This window comes from Lissotriton helveticus, chromosome 7, assembly GCF_964261635.1.
Source record: "Lissotriton helveticus chromosome 7, aLisHel1.1, whole genome shotgun sequence".
Classification (NCBI taxonomy): Eukaryota; Metazoa; Chordata; class Amphibia; order Caudata; family Salamandridae; genus Lissotriton; species Lissotriton helveticus.
Window position 1 is genome coordinate 1,298,848,981 of NC_136068.1, and position 21,938 is coordinate 1,298,870,918.

Here is a 21,938-nt window from a genome sequence, read left to right on the forward strand (position 1 = left end):
AATGTGTACAGGAGACCGTAGGGCCAAGGGAATGACAGGGCATCCACACACCACACCCCCGGAACCGGGAGGAGAGAGCAGAACCTGGGCAGGAGGGCCGACTCCCCGTCCACGAACAGATCCACCAGAGGCAGACCGAAGCGAGACACCAGGCGGCGAAACACCACCGGAGACAGGGAGAGACAGGACAAAGACGGAAAGTTCCGACTCAGACGATCCGCCTCCACATTGTCGGACCCCGGGAGATAGACAGCCCGAAGGGACAGGACCGACGACTCCGCCCAAGACAACAACTCCTGAGTCAGCAACCAAAGGGAGCGAACCCTGCACCCCCCTGGTGGTTGAGATAGCTCCTCACAACCCGGTTGTCCGTCCTGACCAAGACATGGTGACCCAGGAGGGAAGGAGCAAAATGAAGTCAGGCAAGGCGGACCGCCTTCAACTCCCGATAGTTCGAGGAGCAGCGTGACTGGAGGAGATCCCAACGACCCTGAACCAACCCCGAGCCGAAGTTCGCCCCCCAGCCGAGGAGACTGGCATCGGTTGTGACCACCCGGGAAGGGGAAATCAAGAAGGGAAGACCCTCGGAGAGGTGAGACTCCACCAACCACCAACCCAACTCCGAACGAAGCTGAGGGGAGACCGGGACCAGGAATTCGTAATCCTCCGAGCGGGGATCCCAGAGGGAAAGCAGATGGTTGACCAAGGGATAAAGGTGGAGGCGAGCCCAGGGGAGAACATTGATGGTTACCGACATCAGGCCCTGAACCCTCAGCCAAAGGCGAACAGGAGCGGATCCCCGAGCCAGAAGGGACCCCAGATCCCGCCACAAAGTGTCCCGGCGACCCAGAGGCAAGAACACTTTCCCCAGCACCATGTCCAGCCGACCCCCAATGAAGTTCAAGTCCTGAGTGGGGGACAGATGGGACTTCCGCTCGTTGATCAGGAAGCCGTGGGTGGAGAGTACTTCGCAGACCCGTCCGACGTGCAGCATCCCCTTGGAAAAAGAAGAGGCAGAGATTAACCAATCGTCCAGGTAAGGAAAAACCCTGATCCCCTCCTGGTGAAGAATACCCACCAGGGGAGCCAGGACTTTAGTAAACACCCTCGGGGCTGATGACAAGCCAAATGGAAGTACCTGGAACTGATAGCGGGAACCCCCAACGCAGAACCGGAGGAAGGACTGAGAAACCGGATGGACCGGGACATGGAGGTAGGCGTCGAGGAGATCCAGAGAAGCCACCACCTCTCCCTGAATCAGAAGAGGCAGAATTTCCCGCAGAGAGATCATCTTGAATTTAGTATGCGGAATGTAAGAATTCAACCACTTCAAATCCAAAACTGGCCGAAAATCCCCAGAAACCTTCCTTACGAGAAAAAGGATGGAGTAGACGCCCGAACCCCTCTGAGAAGGCGGGACCGGGCGGATGGCCCGTTTGGCAAGCAAGTCCTGAACTCCGGCCAGCAAGGCCCGTCTCTTGACCAGGGAGGAAGGCAGGGGTGTAGCGAGGAAAAAATCCGGAGGAGGGGATGAGAAGACGATGGAAAATCCCTACTTCACAATCCGAAGAGCCCAAAGATCTGAGACAGACTCCTCCCAGGCCGGGACGAAATGGCGGAGACGGCCCCCCACAGGGAACACCCCGGAGGGAGACGGCCGAAAGTCAGGATTTAGGGGTGGAAGAGGAAGCGGCAGCTGAAGGTTGAGACCGGGATTAGTCGAAGAACGGGGCGCCCCGGCCGCGACCCTTCCCTCGAAAGGGCGCGCTGCCCTTACCCCTGGAAGACGAGGAGAAAATACGGCCGCGACCAGGAGATGTCCGACAGAAGGCGCGTCTGCTGTTCCATCAAGGCAAGGGTCGGGACAACATCAGCCCCCTGTTCCAGGAGCTCACCCAGGGATTGGAAGTCCTTCAGCAAAGACCGCACCGTGCAAGACAAATAGGCCGAGGCCCTGATGGTGAAATTAGCCGCAGCAAAAGAACGTTTAGCAGCAGCCTCCACGCGCTTGTCCACAGGGTCAGAGGGGGAGGCGTCCCTCCGTCGCAGGAGGAGGGAAAGCCAAGTTATCCTAGATGCGGGAAAGAACCTCACGAAGTTCCTGACCCTGGATGTAACGGCCATGGAGATCCCCCTCCTCCCCCTCCGCGTCAGACACAGGAGTGGGGTCCCTGCGAGGACGCTTCGGCGAGGAAGGGCCCCGGGCATCACGCTGCGCAAGGGCATCAGCCACAGCAGACTGTATCATCAACTGCAGGAACTGCGCAGAAAAAGGCATTGTAGGCAAAGAGTCAGACCCCGACCCTGCTGCGACAGAATCCTGATCCATCAATCAAGAGTAACACGCCACCTCGCAGAAGAAAAGGAGAAACTCAGGGGCACCCAGGACGCCGGAAAAATAAATAGCCAGCAGGGGAACCCAGCTGAAGGCAATCAAAACAACAAGCAGCACCTGGCGTGAAACCCCGCCCACAAGGGGCGGGACGCGCCCGGGGCCAATCCCAGCGCGGCATCCAGCCGCGGGCTGAAGGTAGAAAAACCTGTTACAGGCAGCAGCGTCCAGCGCCGTGAAACGAGCACCAGTCCGGCCGAAGGTAAGATCAGGAACTCCCACACCCGAGGCACGAGAGACCGAGGGGAGCATAAAGCAGCGCCCCAGAGGACAGCCCCAGAAAACCGAGGTAAGAAACGCGCCCGCCCAAACCACACAAACGCGGCAGACAGGGACGCGCCGCAAGACGCACTTGCGGCCCTCAGCATGCATACGGCTTGACAGCGCGAGCACTAAGGAGGCCGGGCCCGCTCCAACGCAGACAAAAAAGGAAACGGCGGCCGCCCCACGCAAGGGGCCTGCAAACCACCAGAGCCCCAGCAATAAACAGGGGTACCCCCAGCGCAGGACACCAGAGCCCGAAAAGGGAGAGGGCCATAACAGAACAACCGGGAACAGACAAGGGATTGAAACAAAAAACCCACATCCCCGGCCGCCCCCCCCCCCCTCCCCCTGTACACCCAAGGCACGCTACAGCAGCACCTAACCGGCCCCACAGGACCGGGGGAAGGAAGAGGGGGGGGGAATTGAAGTTCCAGGTCCCCGGGTCCGCTAAGACAGGACCTCCAACCCAAAACCCACGGACCAGCTAGAGCAGGTCCGACTTACCTGTACAGCGCCTCTGGAGAGAATCGCGCAGAACAAAAAAAACAGGCTGTTGGTTGGGCCGGCCCGCCTCTTATAGAGGTCAGGGGTGACTGGTCGGCCATGTTGGGAGGGGATGGGAGGCTTTTTTTACTTTGGAGGGTTCTGTCGTGGAGCTGAACGTCACTATGTCAGTCATGTGGCGAGGAAGACTAACGAGGAGGTAATGCTGTAGCAGTACCCAGCATGAATTGCCGGGGACGTTTTGTGGGCCTTTAGAACCTTTTTACAGAGTATACATATTTCATGTTGTGTTTAAACCCCAGCTGCCGTAAATGTGGTTGTCTGCCAGTATTGGTCGAATAGTTGTATCCAGATCTTTATTCTCGCTATGGAGACACAGAACAAGGAGGCGGTGGGACCTCCTCATGGTCTAGTTGACCTTTGCAGTGTGAATCTTTTCATGGAAGTATTTGAAGTTCCACTGCTTCATCACGAGGCTAAAAGCAGGAAGGAGGTGTGAGCAAAGCAGGGCGTTTAATAATAATAATAATAATAAAGAGTTTGTAAAGCTCCTGGTTACACTAGCTTGCGTGTCCCCGCGCTGCGGCCGGAGGATGCTACATGAGATGCAATAAAAAGAGAGCAGGCTGAAACATAGGAGCACTATGTGTGGAAGAGCCAGGTCTTCAGTTTTTTCCGCAAGATTTTTTTCAGATTGTTCCATCCGAAGATCCAGGGGAAGCGCGTTCCACTGTTTAGCTTATCTTTTAAATTTAACATACCAGTCATACTTTGTTATTCTTAGTACCAATTTACAAAGTGTGAAGCATGAGACAATACACTGAAGCAGAAGAAATGCAAATACTTAGATAATAGTGATGGTGTGAAGACTCCTGAATTTAGGGTGGTGAGCAAATTGATATCATTTATAGTTAATATGGGAATCCAGCCATCACAAGCACAACACTCCCTTCCAGTATTCTAAATATTCCTTGCCTGCTGCTATTCAAGAGTCCCCAAATTCTAAATTCTCAACACTGCACGTGGAGAGATAAATTGCTTGCCATTTTACGTCAGCGAAAGATTTCTATTGGCGGCTAAGGCCATACTTGCTATGTGCTCAACGAAAGGCCTCCAAAGCATTAGCAAATGTATGGTTGTGATCAGAGATGGGTGCAGAGGTTTTTTACATAGCAGGGTATTTTGAAGTATATTGCATCTAAGTGAGAGAAGAAGGACGACATTCTTCATGATTGCGCTAGGGTACATTAGGCTGCTACAACAATATGGACAATCAGAATCCCCCAGGGGGACTGCAATTTACATTAAGTTGTAAGAGGACCTCTTACTAAAGATTTGTACCTTTTTGCAGTTCCATCAAATGTGAAACATTGCTCCCAGAGGCCCCAGTTACTCCAGCAAAGCTTCCTGGTCCCAAGTCATGTACTTCTCATGCTGTCTCATGCACAGTACCAATGGTAAAATACCTTACAGGCATTTATTTCGACTCCCTAGAGCCTAGAGGATATTCCCACCCTCTGCCAGATGAGGTCCTGAGACCTGACAGAGATGTCAGACTGATAGCCCCTACACCCATTTAAGAAGAGTACAAGCTTTTGAAACCTGCTAAGAGCTTTGTAGATATAGTCAAGATTCTGAAAGGTGCCACGACCATACACCTCTCTGTGGGCGTTTGTCACACTGTGGTAGGTGTAAAAATTGGAATCCATCTGCCTCCATAACCTCAAATCCAGCCTTCCATTCTTCAAAAAATGGAGCTAATGGTGCCTTCTTCCCAGGTTGCAAACTTAAGGGCCTACTCACAAACTACATTGTGCAATACACAGTACTATAACAGTCCTACAATAGACTACTCACTACTATACAATTCTATTCAAAAACCTATGTCTATTAGTAATTGTAGAATAAATCTTGGGAAGAGGCTCGACAATGGGGAATACTTACTACCGAATTGTAGAGGGTTAGTGAGGGATAAGGAGGGCTTTAGGGCAGAACATGCAAATATAGACACCCATCCACAAAAGAATAAACCCATTGCTATTTTCAATCAGCGTTTTAAAATTATTAGAGATAAAAAGGACCCAAAACAATTATAAAGGTTCTCCAGGCCAGTATTGAAGTATGTCCAGCACGGCAAATGACCACTCACATGTACTGCATCACATTCTCATAGAACAAATTTGAGGCAGGTACTTAATATAACACCCCATAGGAAATAATGTTAAATACAATTAATTATTTATATTTTTATATTACATACTTGACAAATTTGAGGCAGGTACTTAATATAACACCCCATATGAAATAATGTTAAATACAATTAATTATTTATATTTTTATATTACATACTTGACATATAATATATATATATACACACACACATATGTATACATTATGTTTTATATATATGTGTGTGTGTAGTGTTAAATGTTTATTTTTAAAATTATGTTTTATTTAATTGAATAAATTAATATTTAATTTTTGTTTAAACATAATTAAAACTTTTAATGAAAAAGAAAATAAATAAAACAAATTTGTTTTAATATAATGTACTAAATAATAAATATGAAAATTATTCTGAGTGGAATATTTTAGAATATTTTAAGTAATAATTATAAACTACATAATATACTGTATTTATTTAATTAGTTATTAACCATTTAATTTAATGAATTAATCTGCTGTAACATTTCAGTTCTAAGTTAATAAATATTTTGAGTTAGATATTTTTTTTATTTCACATTAAAATATTACAAATATTATTTAAATGATTATTTAAGTTTAAAAATGTTCCTAGACTTTACCACAGGTAACTCTCTGCCCTGGTTTCATAAACCTCCGTCTATGTGTGAAAGTAAACCAGTATTAATTTTACACTAGTAAAAGTTGTTCCATCAGGCTTTTTCACATCTAGTGTTAAGGGGGTAGAGACATGTAAATGTGTACTAAGGCACAGCGAATAGCAAAAAAGTGTTAAGTTATTACTTGGTACAGGAGTAAGTTTACACATGAGTAAATCAGCCTGTGTAAATTGACCTTTTGAATAGGAACCTTGGAGTTGCTTAGCCCTGGTGTAATCGGCTTTAGCACAGTGTGACGGGTGCAGCAGTGTGGGGCACAGTGTTTAAAAATAAATGATAGGTTTAAAAGGAGAATATCTGTGCGTCCAGCAGTTTTCAAGTAACAATAAAAATGTCGAGATAACTCTGGTGATTAATGTTACTGCTGGTGAGAGATCAGAGTTTTGTCTAGTGTCAGTTTTTACTCATCTTAAAGTAGTGCAGATGGATAATGCGCTTGCTGCAAAGAACGAGTACCATGCAGACCACACAACGGCGGGATTCAACTATGAGTAGATATTTTTTTTTAATTAAATGTATGTCAAGGGGGTGTTGGAGAAGTGAGGAGCACTGTTGGAGAGTGTTAGTGAGAGAATTCTTGGAGAAGAAGGTCATTGGGGGGGGGCAAAAAGATGTCCCTGAGTGAAATATCCTCCTTTAAATAGATTAGGAAGGGAGGGGGGGTACATGATGTATATATGATGCATATATTCCTCACATGACCTATTCCAATGCCACAGGTTTGTTTTGAACATGGGACATTTTATGGTCTGGTCTTCATCTGTAGGCCAGAGTCTGATCACGATGCCCAGAAGCGTTTTAGATGGTTTTCTCTACATCTCAATTCACAATATATTCTGAGACCTGCCAACCAAATCCACTATTTGTCAATGAATAATTGAGCTAATCAATTCTGCAGCTCTCAAGTTATTTTGGGAAGTTTTGGAGGTTAATACAGAATCTGAAAGTTTGTACAATACATCAAAGTCATAGAAGAGTGTGCAAGTAATCTGACATGGACATGACATTGTGAAATTGCACTGCCCTGTCTCGTACCATAATTGATGGGCTCTTTTATACGCTGGTTGTCTGTGGAGTGTTCTGCTGACAGCTACAGGTGTCACTGTGAAGATGAGTAGGGGCAACAGGCACCACTGTGTTGTTACCCATTTGCATTTGAAAATCCTATGATAAATACCATTTCAATTTTCGTTTTAATGGTCTATACATTTGTCAAACTGTAAAATTGAAATTGGAGCATAGTTTTTAAATGCCCAGTTACTAATCAATACAATCAAGGTTTCTCAGTGTCTAGCAATATAGGCCTCGAAAAATCATAAAAATGTTACTAGACCTGCAGGTCAAGTAACTTTAAAAATCTACTCAACCTAACTAATGTATTTGACCAGTAAACTTGTCTCAAATTGTGTGATCATTGGCAAATTTTACAGAGTTGCCCTTTTCTTCATTTTTACATATGAGTGCACCTTCAAACATGTGAGTTCAGAATTTCTGCTGTACAAAAAATACTTTTGTTTGATTAAATAGACAACATGTTTGCTCCATATGTATCAAAAATCTATCCCACATATAGGGTTCACCCCATCACTGACTTTCCTCTCTGTTTACTAATAGCATTGCCATCAGGACAGGGGTAGGGGTGTTTCTCAGTTCATGTTTAAAGACACATTTTTTATAAATATATTACTAAATATATTACTACGGCATGATGTGGTAGTACACTGTCACTTACAGACGAGAAGATTTTTCAATGCCTGCAATAATATAAATAGGCAAGATTCACCTTCATTGCGTGAATCTGTTATGTTGAAGACCCGCAAAATATGATGAAAAGTTTACCATTGCTTAATAAATCTGGGCAGATGAAGAACGAGAGGTAGAATCTCATGCAGCTAATTAGCTATCACTGTGAGTAGTTTTTAGCACCTTAGGGGCCTATTCACAAACTGCATTATGTAACACATTTAGAAGTACAACAATATTACTTCTAACCTATCGCAAAATGCTATTCTCAAAATTACGTGCAGGGCTTCTGCCTCTGCATCTCCTATCCTTTTGTGTACAGAGATCTACGTCATGACTGTGGAGTATCCGCACACAAAAGTATTCATTTTAGTAGTAAATGTGAGAGGGAGAGATAGCTGGAAAATGGGGGAAAACTTACCACTAACAGAGTAAAGAAAAGGAAGGAGTAAACAGATGTTGAGGGGGTGTTAGGAAGGGTTATAGAGTGATATGTGCACCCATCCACGAAAGAGTAATCTTATTCACATTTACAAACTGCTCTTCTAAAGTTACTTCATGCTAAAAGCACTCAAATTAGTGGAAAATGTACTCCAGCTCAGAGCTGGAGTAATGAAGTAAGCCCAGTACCACAAAGGCCAACCAATGGTACTGCAACATCCTCCCATAGAAAATAATTGAGGCAAGGACTTAAAATAAATATTCATAGGTGCTAATGTTAAATTAAATTAAGTGTTTCGAACATTTTAAAAATATAAATACATTTAATTTAACCCCTTGGCCGCGGCGAAAATTCCGACGCGGTGCGGGGGATTTACGGCGTGGCAGTGGTTCGGACGGCCCCCGGCCGTCCTCCGCACACGCCCACCGTGACGTCAGACAGCCGCCGGCCGTCCGACGCATGGAAGGGGTTAATGTTAAAATTACATATCAATAAAAAATAAATACTAACTTATAAAATGTTAACGTCTTTTAAAATTCATGCAGTAACTTTAAAAAAAAAATATATATATATATATATTTTACAGTCAATCTATACATAACTTTAGGTATTTTCACTTCATAATAAATACATATAAATGGTATGCTTTAGGTGTTTTTTATATTTAAATCTTAAGAAAAATAATTTTTATTTCATTTGATATATTCAAAATAATTAAATATTAAATTCAAATTAAGTTAATATTGCTGTAGCTAGTCTACATCTAAAATGAATATTTTAAATTAATTTACAAATCATATTTAACATTAAAATATTTTTACTAATTTATTTTTAAGTTTAATAAATGTTTAAACTTTTTTCTATACTTTGCCATTGAGAGACTTCTACCTACTTGTGAAAAGTCACGAGTAGTACCTTTATACTTTGAAATTAGGCTCTACACCCTGAATTCATAGGGTGGTGACATTAAAGGCTGCACTTTTGAATAACTTTACACTCCTAAATGATGAATACACGAAAGTAGTAAAGTTAATCAAAAGTGTACAAGTAAACTTACACGTACAGATTTACTCAGATGTAAGTTCACGTTTGTGAATAGCCCCATAGTATTTTAATGTGGCTAGTTGTACTACAGGATTTGTGTTATCTGTGTAGTACTATCATTTGCAGACCCTGGAGTGGATCACAGGAAGAAATTTAAATTCATATAATTTAATATGGGAGATTAGAACCATCTGTAAAGGCTTCTATGGACAACACTAGATGTGACCTCTTCATGGACCCATTAAGCGACTTCCACTCATATCTCGGCTACAAGACATGCTGTTCCTGACTAAAACATCATACAGCTAGAACTAGAAGTTTGCAATCAGCGGTACACTGCCTAATGAAAACTGGGTTAAGGTGGTCTTCAATAGGCATATACCTTAAAGCTTCTAAGTGTCATGTTCTGGCACTGGCATGCTTAGCATTCTATTAGCTTTCTTACAGCCAGTACACCACTGACAAAAGCACTGAAAATAGGATTCATCCAGAGACTTTGGCTCTACTACAATTCTCCCGTCTGCAAGTGATAATGAAGTCAAGTCTCCTTACCTCTCCCTGGTCGAAGTCACAAACAGTGTCCACCATCGTAGACTGTGAAGGATGTATCCTGCGCTGCTTTAGTGGTGCGATCTCAGGGCTTCGCCTCTTCAGGTCGGCCACATCCCTCTCCACCTCGTGCAGAGTCTTCTCATCTTTCTGAAGAGAAGGAAATGAAATGGGGCCTTAGAAGTCTGTACACAAAAACGAACATCCATTTTCCAATAACATTTTGAAAAAAAGGCTCACTCTTTTAGCCATTCTGGAGGAAGCGCCACTATATTTATCTAAGACACCTGAGAGATGTTTCACTCTAAAAAGTAACAATATTGCATTGCTGAGAGGTCAAATGTAAATAAATTTAAATCCAGTACTTGCATAGCGCACGGCTCACCCCATTGGGGTATCTCAGAGCTGGGGGCTGTTGGGAAGATTAAGCGAGCTATTGCCCAGAGTCGCATGGTGCAGGGCAGACCCCTGCCGCCGGAGCCGGGGATCGACCTGTGATCCCCAGCGTCCGGCGTCAGCCGCCCTAGCCGCTGAACCACACCTCTACCACTAGGGGGCACAGAGTGTACATTAACTAAAATGGGCAGCATGCGAAACATTTACTATCAAAGGTTTGATAAGGGTCCTGGCTTACAAACTGATTGCATTGCTTAAATTGTTCAAAAACTCAAGATCCCTCATTATAACAGTTTTTTTGCTGACTCGATCAGTTTTTTAACCACCTTGCCTTCACCTCTCAGAGGCTCCAAAATGTCAGCTATCTCAGTCTGCCTTGAAATGTTTGTGTGCATTGTTAGCAGTCATCTCCACTCCTTCTCAAGACAGGAGAAGTTTGAATGATTTGAGAAAGAAGCGCACTTTTGACTAATAGGTGTGAGTAAAACAGATTTCTGCTACGGTCCACGTATAGCATTCTCTTGGACCTTTCTTTGGAAAAGGAAAGAGATATTTTTTAAACTGTGGCAGAACTTGGCTCTCGTGCAGCTCTTTTAAGTTACTGATACTTGAGAAAGTTGCGAACATTAGATACAAATTGATTCATTGTGTCTGTGTTGCGCTCGGACAACAAAACCTCCAATTATCATTGTTTTTATAATTGTGTCTGTTGAAACCGTAGAAAAACTGCTGACCTACTTGATATCAGCTTCTCTGTTGGACTCCTGTCCTGCATGCTTTGTTAGTTGTATTGTCATATGTGTGGCCACTGCTTGAAGTTCTTGTATCAATCTGTCTTTTGCCTCTGGTGCGCTTCTAGACTACTTAGAAAGGCAATGGTGCCACCAGGCTGTTCCTCTGCTACCTGCTGTAGCTAAAGTCTTCGAAATTATGCTTGTGTCCCAATTACTTGACTATCTGAAATCTTTATCTTAATGAATTTCAGGAAAGGTCTGGTCCCTAAAAGCGCACCTATTGCTTACATCAGTTTATGACGATGTAAGTTAGTGGTTTGTCTTGGCTTTGGTCCTCTTTGACTTATTTTGACCATTATTGACACTGTTGCACCTTCAAACATGAGTTCAGCATTTCTGCTGTCCATGTGATTCTAGATGGCTTCCTCCGAGAATTTAGGATGGGAGGTTCTGTCCTCGCTCAGTCCCAGTCAGGCAGACTCCTTACGCCTTTTACTTTTTTGTTTAATCAATGGTGCCCCTAATGTGCCTCCCCAGGACTATTAAAAGTTTATGTTGAACTAGTTGCTCAGATGCCATAGTGGCGATGTTCATATGCTCACTAGTGCAGAAAATCTGCAATTTCAAGGGTTAAATAAGATCACAACACGTACGCTACAACATTGTATTTTAGTTAATAATAAATGAATGGCATAAGACTGACTCTAACCAAATACAGATAAGACCTAAATCATAGGGGTGGTCGGAGAGCAAAATATCACTTCTGGGCCTTCCAACTTGTTCTACTTTCCCATGCACAGAGGCACAGAGTGTCTGAATTAACATGTGGCTTGCATCGTATCCCTCAGATATGTCTCTCATCCCTCGTAAAAGCGTCTTCCTAATTCTATCTCTAAAAATCCTTCCATTCATTATTTTTTTGTTAGACCTCTGAAAGTCGGGGAGCCGATGCTCCAGATGAAATACTAGTGTGACTTGACCACGGCAATGCCCTTTCTTTGAGTCTTCCCAAATGGCGGGTACAGAGGCTTGTGGTGGAACAAATGTGACTTTGCTACTCCATCGTAGTTGTCTCTCCACTGGCTTCCCATCTCTCAGTGAGTGGAGTTAAGGTTATGTGCATGGTTCATCTGCACTTGTAAGGCCCATTTATGAAATGCAAGCTCATGCCATATGGATGTAAATGTACACACTTTGTTCTTAGCAACATGCGCTACTGTAAGTAAGTCAACCACCCCTTTTGGAAACAAGGGCTTAGGGGAAGAGCTTTCTCTGTCCAGGTACAATCAATCTAGAATAGTTTAGTGCCGTAGGCCAATCCTAATTTCTTTAAAATATAATTGGTTACTGAAGCTTTTAATACATTTTGATTCAACGTATTCTGCTGTGGCACCCAGGGAAACCCAAGTACTTGATTATAAGTTCAAGATTGAGTTCTGATCCATGTGCAAGCAGAAATTAGCACTGGGGTCAGAAATCCAAGTTATGTGATAATTAGATAAATTAGGAAATCCCCATTGAAAATGGAAAGCAAGAAATTTGATAATTTAAATACCGATTTACGTCATGCCTCATTTCCAAGTCGAAACATCAGAATATGAGGTATTTTCCACACCAGTTAAATACCTCACCCGGGGAGAATGGCAAATAATCCATCCACCACAGGAATCTGTGTTAGACTACAGGTCTCTAGTTAGACTTTAGGTCAAAAGTTAGACTTCAAGTCTAAACTTATACTACAGGCCTAAGTTTTCCTTTGTGAATCAGCCTCTCAATGGCCACTGTGTGTCCCCTATTGCACTCTAAAACAGATTCCTGTTGTGAATAGATTAATTACCATTCTCCCCGGTTGAGGTATTTACCTGGTGTGGCAATTGCCTCCTATTCTGATGTTTCAATGTGGAAATAAGGCATACCGTGTAAATCAGTATTTAACATATCACATTCCTCATGGTTTCCCTTTCCTAATTATCACATAACTTAGATTTCTGACCTCGGCGCAAATTTAACTAGTCTAATTTAGACATCAAGTATAAAGTTAGACTACCGGTCCAAACTTAGATATCAGGTCTGAATTTAGATTTCAGGTTTTGAGAAATCAACAGATAGTGCACGGACAGTTAGAACTAAATGTCTTTACTAAACTAGTTAGTATAAATGCTACAAAAGTAAGTCTATATGCGGTTTAATTGCTGTTTGTGCAAGTCATAAAAGATAACTTTTCTAATCGTATGAACTGTGGTTGTCTGAGATTATGAACTCTCGCCTGCCCTCAAATGAGGTAGCTGCTTGTTTAAGACTCAAAAGCCTTTTTGTATCTGTTTCCGGGTAGCACAAAGGCTTGGCACATCTGGAATGAAATCTGAAATGGGAGCTGTGCCAATATAAAAGTAAAGTATCCACGTGTGTGCTTTGTTTCAGAGCTTTTGCTTCTGTGTCTATCAGTGTACCAACCTCCCATATCATATTTGTTTTTAATAGTCTTTGTATAGTTTTTAGATGTGTTGGAGTGCAGTGACCAGGGGATGTCAGGCAAGAGTGCCACTGTGATAATGGTCATGGACATTCTGTGACCTCAAATAAGTAGAATGTGTTAAATGTGCACTTATCCAATGAGCACTTATATGCCATGTTATCCAGGCATTCTAAATGAGCAATTACTCACTAATCTCTTCTCAACACCAGATTACAGCCAGGAGGCCCTGTGGTGATCATGCATGTGAGCCTCCACAGCAGACCTTCCATGTTAGATCTGTTTTGTTGGAATACATGCAGAGTTCCTCAAAGGCTGTCCCTATGTTCCCCTGTCTCTTCAATACCTTCTGAGAGTGCATAATTTCCATTCCAGAGGCAGAATCTCCAAGACTGCCATCTCTCTTCAATACCTCCCCACAGCGTAAAACTTCCACTCCAGAGGCTAATGCTCACAAACTCTATAGCAGAGCTTCTTATCCGGTGCCCACCATTCCAACTGAAAAAATAACAATGATATACCCGCAACTAATCAGAGTGAGGAGCCAATAAACAATATGGGATGCAGATATCAGCACCAACACCCAAACAGGAATGGTAGTAAAATCCATAATCTACCACGTAAAGCTCCTGAAAAAATACTCCGTTCTCCAATCCACTAAACAAATACCAACAGTTTGTCAGTGCTCTAGTCAACTTGACCTAGACTACATCATTCCACTCTTCACTGCATATCTAATAAAAATACTACAAAATGCATAAAACAGAGTAGTTTGCTTTATCTATGAAAGACAGCCTTGACTGACTCCAACTATTTCAAGAATTACGTCAAACCAATATGCCTCACCTGCATAAACCTCCGCAGCCTTATGCAGAGCAAAATTACATTGCATCAATCAGTTTGTTTGCTCCACTCAGACATGACCTAGTGGATCCTAGGACCAAATGCAAAATCAGAGAAGAAAGGTGCTTTACATTGCTGGCCCAGCCACCGTCTACAGAGAATCTCTGCAGTGACCTCTAGAGTTGCAGTGCCCTAAGTCTTATGAGGTTTAGGTCACAACATAAGATCAATTCCGACTACATGTCAGACTGTGATACTGGAAATGTCCTATCAATCTGTCGCTCATACAAAAATGTTCATGTGGTTTCCTATGATGAGACACAGTGCCCTTCTGAAGACATGAACTACGCCTGTCCCATGTAATAGGTAATGAGAGGGTCTCACCTCCAGTTGGAGCAGCAGGTTGGAGACCCCACCGGGGACATCCTTGTTGTATTTGTCAAGGTTAGAGTTCAGTTTTTTCACAGTCTGGGCTGCAACATCAGCATCCTCTTGGAACTATGGGGATAACAAAAACAATCTCTGATTAGATCACAAAACAAGCATTTACAATGCAACGGTCTCGCCTTTGCAAAAGTTAGAGCTATCGGCTATGTGTTTGTTTTGAAAACAGATAAATAAATACCATTGGCATTTACAATGCCAATAGCTTAATGCCACACACAAACACACAGATCCACACACACACAGACCCACACACACACTCAGAGCCACACACCGAGCGAGCCACACACACACACACAGACCCACACAAACACACAGACTCAGAGCCACACACAGAGCGAGCCACACACACACACACACAGCCACACACACAGAGCCACACACACACAGAGCCACACACACACAGAGCCACACACACACAGAGCCATAATGAAACAGAAAGTGGGCCCTGATGCTGATGTACTCCCTACAGTCACATCACCAGTGTGTCATTTGTATGTAAATTATTAAGACAGTGCTCTTTGTCCAGCTAGAGAGGTGACTGGAAAGGCTTGTTTTTATAGAATGTGTTGAGGTCAATGACATATTTATAGTCAAAGCCATAGGCACCATCTTGGATTTCATCCTGTTGGGCCTTTGCACTTCTTTTGGTACTAGTAAACCAAGGGGGGCTGCTGCTACTGCAGCACCTTCAGGGTGTAGCAGGCGTTTAGGGTATTAAATTGCAATAGATAGTCTCATGACTGCAATGCGACGCCGTTTGTTTTTATTCAGGGTCTAATTTTTGCCTGTGAGACCAGGCACTCTTGAGCTCCCACTAGGTTTGTGCCCTCAGCCCACACTTGCCATTTGTATTTTTTCACGTCTAATTTTTGCTTGTGAGACCAGGCACTCTTGAGCTCCCACTAGGTTTGTGCTCTCAGCCCACACTTTAGACAGATAGTCGAAATCATTTTGGGACAGGCCTACAGTGTGACTAGTGTGCTGCCCATACTCAGGCTTACATCCTCTTATAAAGTCATGCACAGATGTCCTTGTTTCTGTGACGCGTGGCCAAAGTTTATTCTAAATAAGCGAGAACAAGTCTGATTGAACTGTGTAGGCCTAGTGTGGCTGTGAGAAGGTGAGCTCATGCCTGAGTGGATCAGAGCCAGCTGCTCCCAGCTTCTAAAACAAAACGGCTCAAAAGTGACCAAGCATTTCAAGCTTTCAAGCCCTCAAAACCTCATTCACACCAGCCTTTCAAACCCACTGGCCGATCTTGATAAAAAATGTATTTATTTAAAGCCAAATATTTCCACGAAAGCATTTGAAATAATATAGACACAACATAATGTATTCACACAATAACACTCATTAATGGTCTTCTCACTTCAGAAAACAGAATTGTTCTTAAGTACTTCACAAAAGTACAACTAAAGTGCAATTGTTTGTTATTCAAGCAATGATCAGGATTTTTATAACACATTTTGCTCCTTAATATTTTTTAACAATACTATAGCCTTATAGCCCGCCGTAGAGGGCTATACCGGCTATTAAAGGCCCTCTCCAGCGTTAAAGGCCCCAAGCCGAAGGCGAGGGCCTTTAACAAGGGAGAGGGACTTTAATAGCGGTATAGCCCATCTACTAAGGGCTATAAGGCTATTAGAACATTCTGTCACTATAGGGCAGAATGTTCTAATAAAAAAAACCAAAGCCTTTTGGGAGCGTGAGGGGATTGGAATCCCCTCTGTGGAAAATTAGTGCGTTTTGGTGAACATTATCTGCGCCATCTTGCCTCTTCCCCTGATGCCACACTTTTGTCGTGCGCGCCCGCCATTTTAAGATGCCCCGATCAGAACCAACCCTTTTGCATGCCGCTGGCCCCTGACATAGCCCTTTGCCTTCGCTAAGCCTGCCCGCTGACCACCCCCCTGCTTGCACCTGCCTTGAGTCATAAACCCCTCTTCGGCGCTGCTCTGCCCCCGGCCCTCATCCTGTTCCCAGCGCGACACCTCCCTGCTTTCCTTTCATGATCTCCGGCCCTTAGATGCAAACCCCCTTTTTCCCCGTGTGCCTGTTTTGTCCTCCCCGTTCCCCAGCCGACACCCAGCTCTGCCGATACCACCCTCACCCCTCCCCGTACAATAGAAAGCTTCCCCCATCAAAGAAATCCCCGGGTTGATCAAAGCCCCCACCCCATGAGATCCAATCAGACTCCCCTCATTCCGTGAATCGGCGGATTATCCAGCTGCGCGATGCTCATCACCTGTTGTGATTAGGGTGGGGACTTCAACTGTAAATGTGTGTGGGAACGGGCCCCAAAGGGGGATTCCGGGTAGGTCTTTCCGTATATCAAAGCTTTGTCACATGTATGTAAACTGCAATAAAAACCATAAACACTGTATATAAGGGGCCAGGCCTCAAACGTAAGTTAGAGCACCTCAGAACGATACCTTCTGTCCGTTTCGTTGTGTTCTCCTCCGGAGAGAATAAAAAACCTTGTTTCCTGCTTTCTAGTCTCCAGCGCCTGCCTCTTCATTGATTTAAATAACTAGAGGGTCACAGAGGCAATACCGCCGGGCAAATATCGATTGTCCCCGACCCGATTGAAACTGTTTTTACAATTGGCGTCCCAAGCGTGGGGCCCATCAGCGACTCGTGGATCCAGTGGGAGAGGTCCCGACGACAGAGTGAACGACTGCAACGATCGGGAGAGCTCTTGCCCAATAGACCCTCGTCTGGCAGCCGATCATCCGAACTTCACTAGTTCCGAACAGACCTCTCTCGAGTGATCTACGGTCCTGACTGGGAACCATCAGGAGTGCCGTGAGAAATACGAGAAAAAGAGGACGATCGGGCGCTGGATTCGGAAGACAAGAAACTGTCCACATGGTCCGGGTAAGGTCGTGTTGCCACGACTAGTTGCGAAATTTGTCTTGATTGCTTGATTGTTCAAAATACTAGTATTGCCTTGTTTATTTTTATTTAGAGATTCACTGTCTGCAAACGGAGAAGCAACAGGCTCTCTCTCCCTTTGCAAGCAGTGGAGGATAAGTAGGGTAGCAGCCGTGCTTGTTCTTTTTCTCCCCCACTCAATAATTGCTTGAAACTGAACTGTTGTTCACAAACTATTGTTTCCTGGAGATTCTCTGTCTGCAAGCAGGGAAGAGACCATCCTTTTTGCAGATAGTGAAAAGGGTAGGTGACGCAGATCTTTGCGGTCCTACTCATTCTCCCCATTGTTATTTTGTTGGTCTATTGTTTTTTTTTGGATCCATGAGGTATTCACTGCCTGCAAACAACGTAGAATAGAAATATTCTGTCTAGTCTTTGCACCTAGTGATAAGATAGGCAGTGCTGACTTTTTAGTCCCTCGTTACGAGCCGTCATGTCTGTCTTCTCCCCATTGATAAATAGCCTGTTTAGCCCGGACCGGGTGTTAGAGGTGGACCATATGGCTCCACTAGAAGGCACCCCTAATAAGGACATGTTCATAAACTATGGGTTAGTTACCATAGCTTATAATAAATTATGGCACAGGTATACCGAAGATAGCCAAGACAAACAGTGGCCACTGGCAGGATCCTTCGACCTTGATAAAATAGAAACGTTAGAAATAGCCCTTCGAAATAATAAGACGACGCCAATTATGCTCGACAGTCTCGGTATGTGGCGCAGAGAGGCTACGAAACGACAGAGAAAAGACGAGGATAAACCAAGTAGGGAAATATACCGACAGGACAACCCCAGGACACCGCTACCCACAACTTATCCCCCGACACTATACAAAGGACGACCAGACTTAGGGTCAAACCAATGCGCTTTTTGTAGGTATGTCGGACACTGGAAAGCCCAATGCCCGACTCTACTGAGCGTGAGTAGAAGCAAAGGGCCGACAGGAACGACAGACCGACAGTACGAGAAAAGGCGCGAGACAGAGAAGAACCCGACTTACATAGACAGGCCAGACAGAACCACCACGTTTGATTATGCCCGATGGCACAGATTTCGCCAGGAAAATCTCAGCGGCATGATCAAGTTCTCCTAGGTCGGGCAATGTCAAGACGGGAACCCAGCCTCGTTTAAAATTCACAGACGGAAAGAGATAATTATGACCAATAACTGTTTCTTATATTTGTCTTGGGTCTTTGTATGTCGTACTTGTACTGTCCCCCGTCTGAGTTCGTGTGTATGTAATGTACAAATCTGCGTCATCCCTTTTACACGTGTTTCCGTGTTACTCGACCCCTGTTAGCAGAAACTTAGCATAAAAGCAACCTGGAAAGAAAGAAATGATAAAACAAAATCCGTAGAACATTAATAAACTTGAACTTTTAATTTAACACAACAAACAAGGAATAATAACGATAAACTGTAGAAAATGGAAGTCAAACAGAACATTCGCCCCCCCCCCCATTCTGGAACCTTCCAAAGTAGGGCAGGGTTACGGCTACGCCCAACCAACGGCAACCCATATAAGGCGAGCCCCGCCGCCAACTCTTGGTCAGGAAATCTTAACGTATGGGGGAGCCGGAGGAGAGGCGGGAGCCCGCAGCCTGGGCATTTGCAGGTAGTCCCGCCACATGTCTCTTTGGCCGGCCGCAACGGGCCTGGAAAGACTAAGGTAGTCCCGCCACATGTCAAGAGGAGAGCGAGGCACCTCTTCCTTTTCTCTTCCGTCACGGCCGCAGCAGTCCTGGACGGCGGGATGTCCTGCACGTACCTCCACAACAATTTGTCCAAGTTGGGCTGGGGGGGAGAGGCGACGCGGACGAGCCTCTCCCACCTCCACCGGTAGGAGGTTTCCCAGCCCCCAGCCCGGCGCCGAACACCCCCAGTCAGGCGATGGTGCCCATACTTCCACAGCACCGGACACACCATGGTGGCACCCCAGTACTTGCGCAGCACCGAACACACAATGGTGGCACCCCAGTATTTGCGCAGCACCGAACGTACAATGGTGACGCTTGGGGAACACCGGATGTGGAGAGGCCTTCATGCAGGGCGATGAAAAGGAGCGGCATGGAGTGCACCGGGAGAAGGAGACGATGTGAACGAGTCTCCCTCGCCCCCCCAGGTGGGGGCATCACAGCTGCACCCCAGCTGAACGTCCCGCTCTCACAAAACAGGGACCTCTTCCCTTCACTCCAAAGGGTCTCTTCCATTCTTGCAAACTCGACGAGAGTGGCCCCTGTAGGGCCTCAAAATGGCGTCTGGATCCGCTGGAAGGCGGGCCCCGGCCACTAGAGTAACTTTGGCCAGCCATACAACTCGAACATTTGTCCCATGGAGCACGAGCCCCCATCTCCGACAGCATCTCCGCAGCCTTGAAGATCATGCAAAGGTCCCCGGCGGAGCCTTCGGCCTTTGCAGGTTTCCGGTAAGGGACGGCTGCTTCGATCGCCAACGAAACAAACATGACATTGCCACACCTTCTGTTAGCGTGAATTCTAGAACTGCCGAAAAGGACTCTGGTCCAGAACCGCCGAAAAGGACTCTGGTCCAAACTGCCAGTAATGGAAACATTTCCCCCTGATGCTGCTTCCGGACTGTGCCGGCCCCGCCCAAAATGGCGCTGGTATCAATCGGAACTTACGAACACCTCGTGGTGTTCCTTCGCACTAATATAAACTTGATGTTCTGAGATTTTTGTGATCCTTTGTACACTTGGCTAGAAAAGACAAGGAGAGCTCACTCGACGAACAGTATGAAAAGATCCCCGTTACAAATGTTGATTACGAATATACAATGTATTATATTTTTATAACTGATGTAAACCTCATTTACGATGCATACGTACGGTATGCATATAGGAAATCTGATTACAACTGTTATGATTATGTTTCTAAATTATGAAAATATATGCCCCCGAACCCCCGGCCAATTAATAGACGTTTTAGTCTCTTACAAATGAATGAGTAAAACTTTCCAATGTTTTTTACTGTTGCAAACGACACCCCCCACTGTACGCACTTTAGCCATTGCCACGACCGACCAAATACGACCACACCCTCCTAATCCATATGCTGAAATGAATTTGCAAATTAAAGTCTTTGAAACTATGGACGGGTATTGCATGTTTTATTTTAAAACAATATGGGATGGGTAGGAAAGTTCTTTTTCTGTGCACCCTACTCTGCTCTCTCTTTAAGGTTAAAGGAAGATGGTTGCCCAGCCTTGGAGGACGGATCGGATCGACAACACGACGCTCCGCATTAAAAGTACGCGACTGACTCATGAACTCTCGCGTAGAGGAAGACCGTGACTTCCAAGGATGGGTAAAACGAATGGTGTAAATGAGGGAATGTAAAAGGAGGGTGAAATGAAATAATGTAAATATTGTAAAGTACAACGTTCCGAAGTAGCAGGGACCCAAGAACCGAAGAACTTTAGAACGCCACGGCGTCGAAAGAGGTTTAAGGATCCCGATAGTGAGATATATCCTTTGACTAGATACCTCGCACTAGGCACCTCTGGTTTCCTTTTTATGTTTCCCCGCACACGCCCTACATGAACACACTACCCCCCCTCGACTCCGAAAACCATATCCCCGGGGACCCTGCCCCAAGGAGGAAAAGACGAGTAAGAGGTAAGTAAAGGACTTATGAATCCATGTATTTGAATGCGCGCGAATGCTGTCTCCCCCACCCCCCCTCTTTTCCTCCCTCTGCAGGTTACGTCAGAAATTACAGCCGAGGTGTGGCGAAGATCTGAGACCTTGCCATGTCTAAATACACGAAACGGACTAGCGCCGCAGGGTGGTGCCCAAGCACGCCTGCAAACTACTCACGTATCGAACAAGCCCGAAAAATTAGCACAACCTGATAAAAAGTGACCACCCTTAAACCAGACCGGAAGAATGAACCCATGTCACGTATGATGCGAAACTGTGAGGGAATGTGTGTGTGTGTGTGACTGAAGCGTTGACCCAACTGGTCAAAGGACCGAGAATGCGAGAAAGTGCGACAAAATGGTACCTCCTTTTTCTTCTTTCCTTTTCTCAAAGCACGTCCCCTCTACCCTGCCTAATGCTCAAACTGCATGATTACAAGATTCTACCGCGGACTCGTGAATACCCTTTACTGTGTAATGCACTAAATAGCCTTTCTTGAATGCACTGCCGCCCTCTCCGTTGCACGTGCACTATTTAGCCTGCCGTTGCACACTCTCTCTCTCTCTCTCTCTCTCTCTCTCTCTCTCTCCCTCTCTCTCTCTCTCTCTCTCTCTCTATTTTTGCACTACCACTCTCCCGAGTGGTTAGCCCCGA

General features: G+C 45.0%; 1 protein-coding gene across 1 annotated transcript in view; it reads right to left on the reverse strand.

The window, feature by feature from the left end:
• EVPL (envoplakin) overlaps positions 1-21,938 on the reverse strand; it is a 239,139-nt gene that overhangs the window by 35,992 nt on the left and 181,209 nt on the right. The window contains exons 11-12 of the mRNA XM_078654564.1: positions 14,630-14,743; positions 9,803-9,949 (exon numbers count right to left, since the gene is read on the reverse strand). Coding sequence (XP_078510690.1) covers positions 9,803-9,949; positions 14,630-14,743 — 261 coding nt within the window. The remainder of the gene's footprint in view (positions 1-9,802; positions 9,950-14,629; positions 14,744-21,938) is intronic.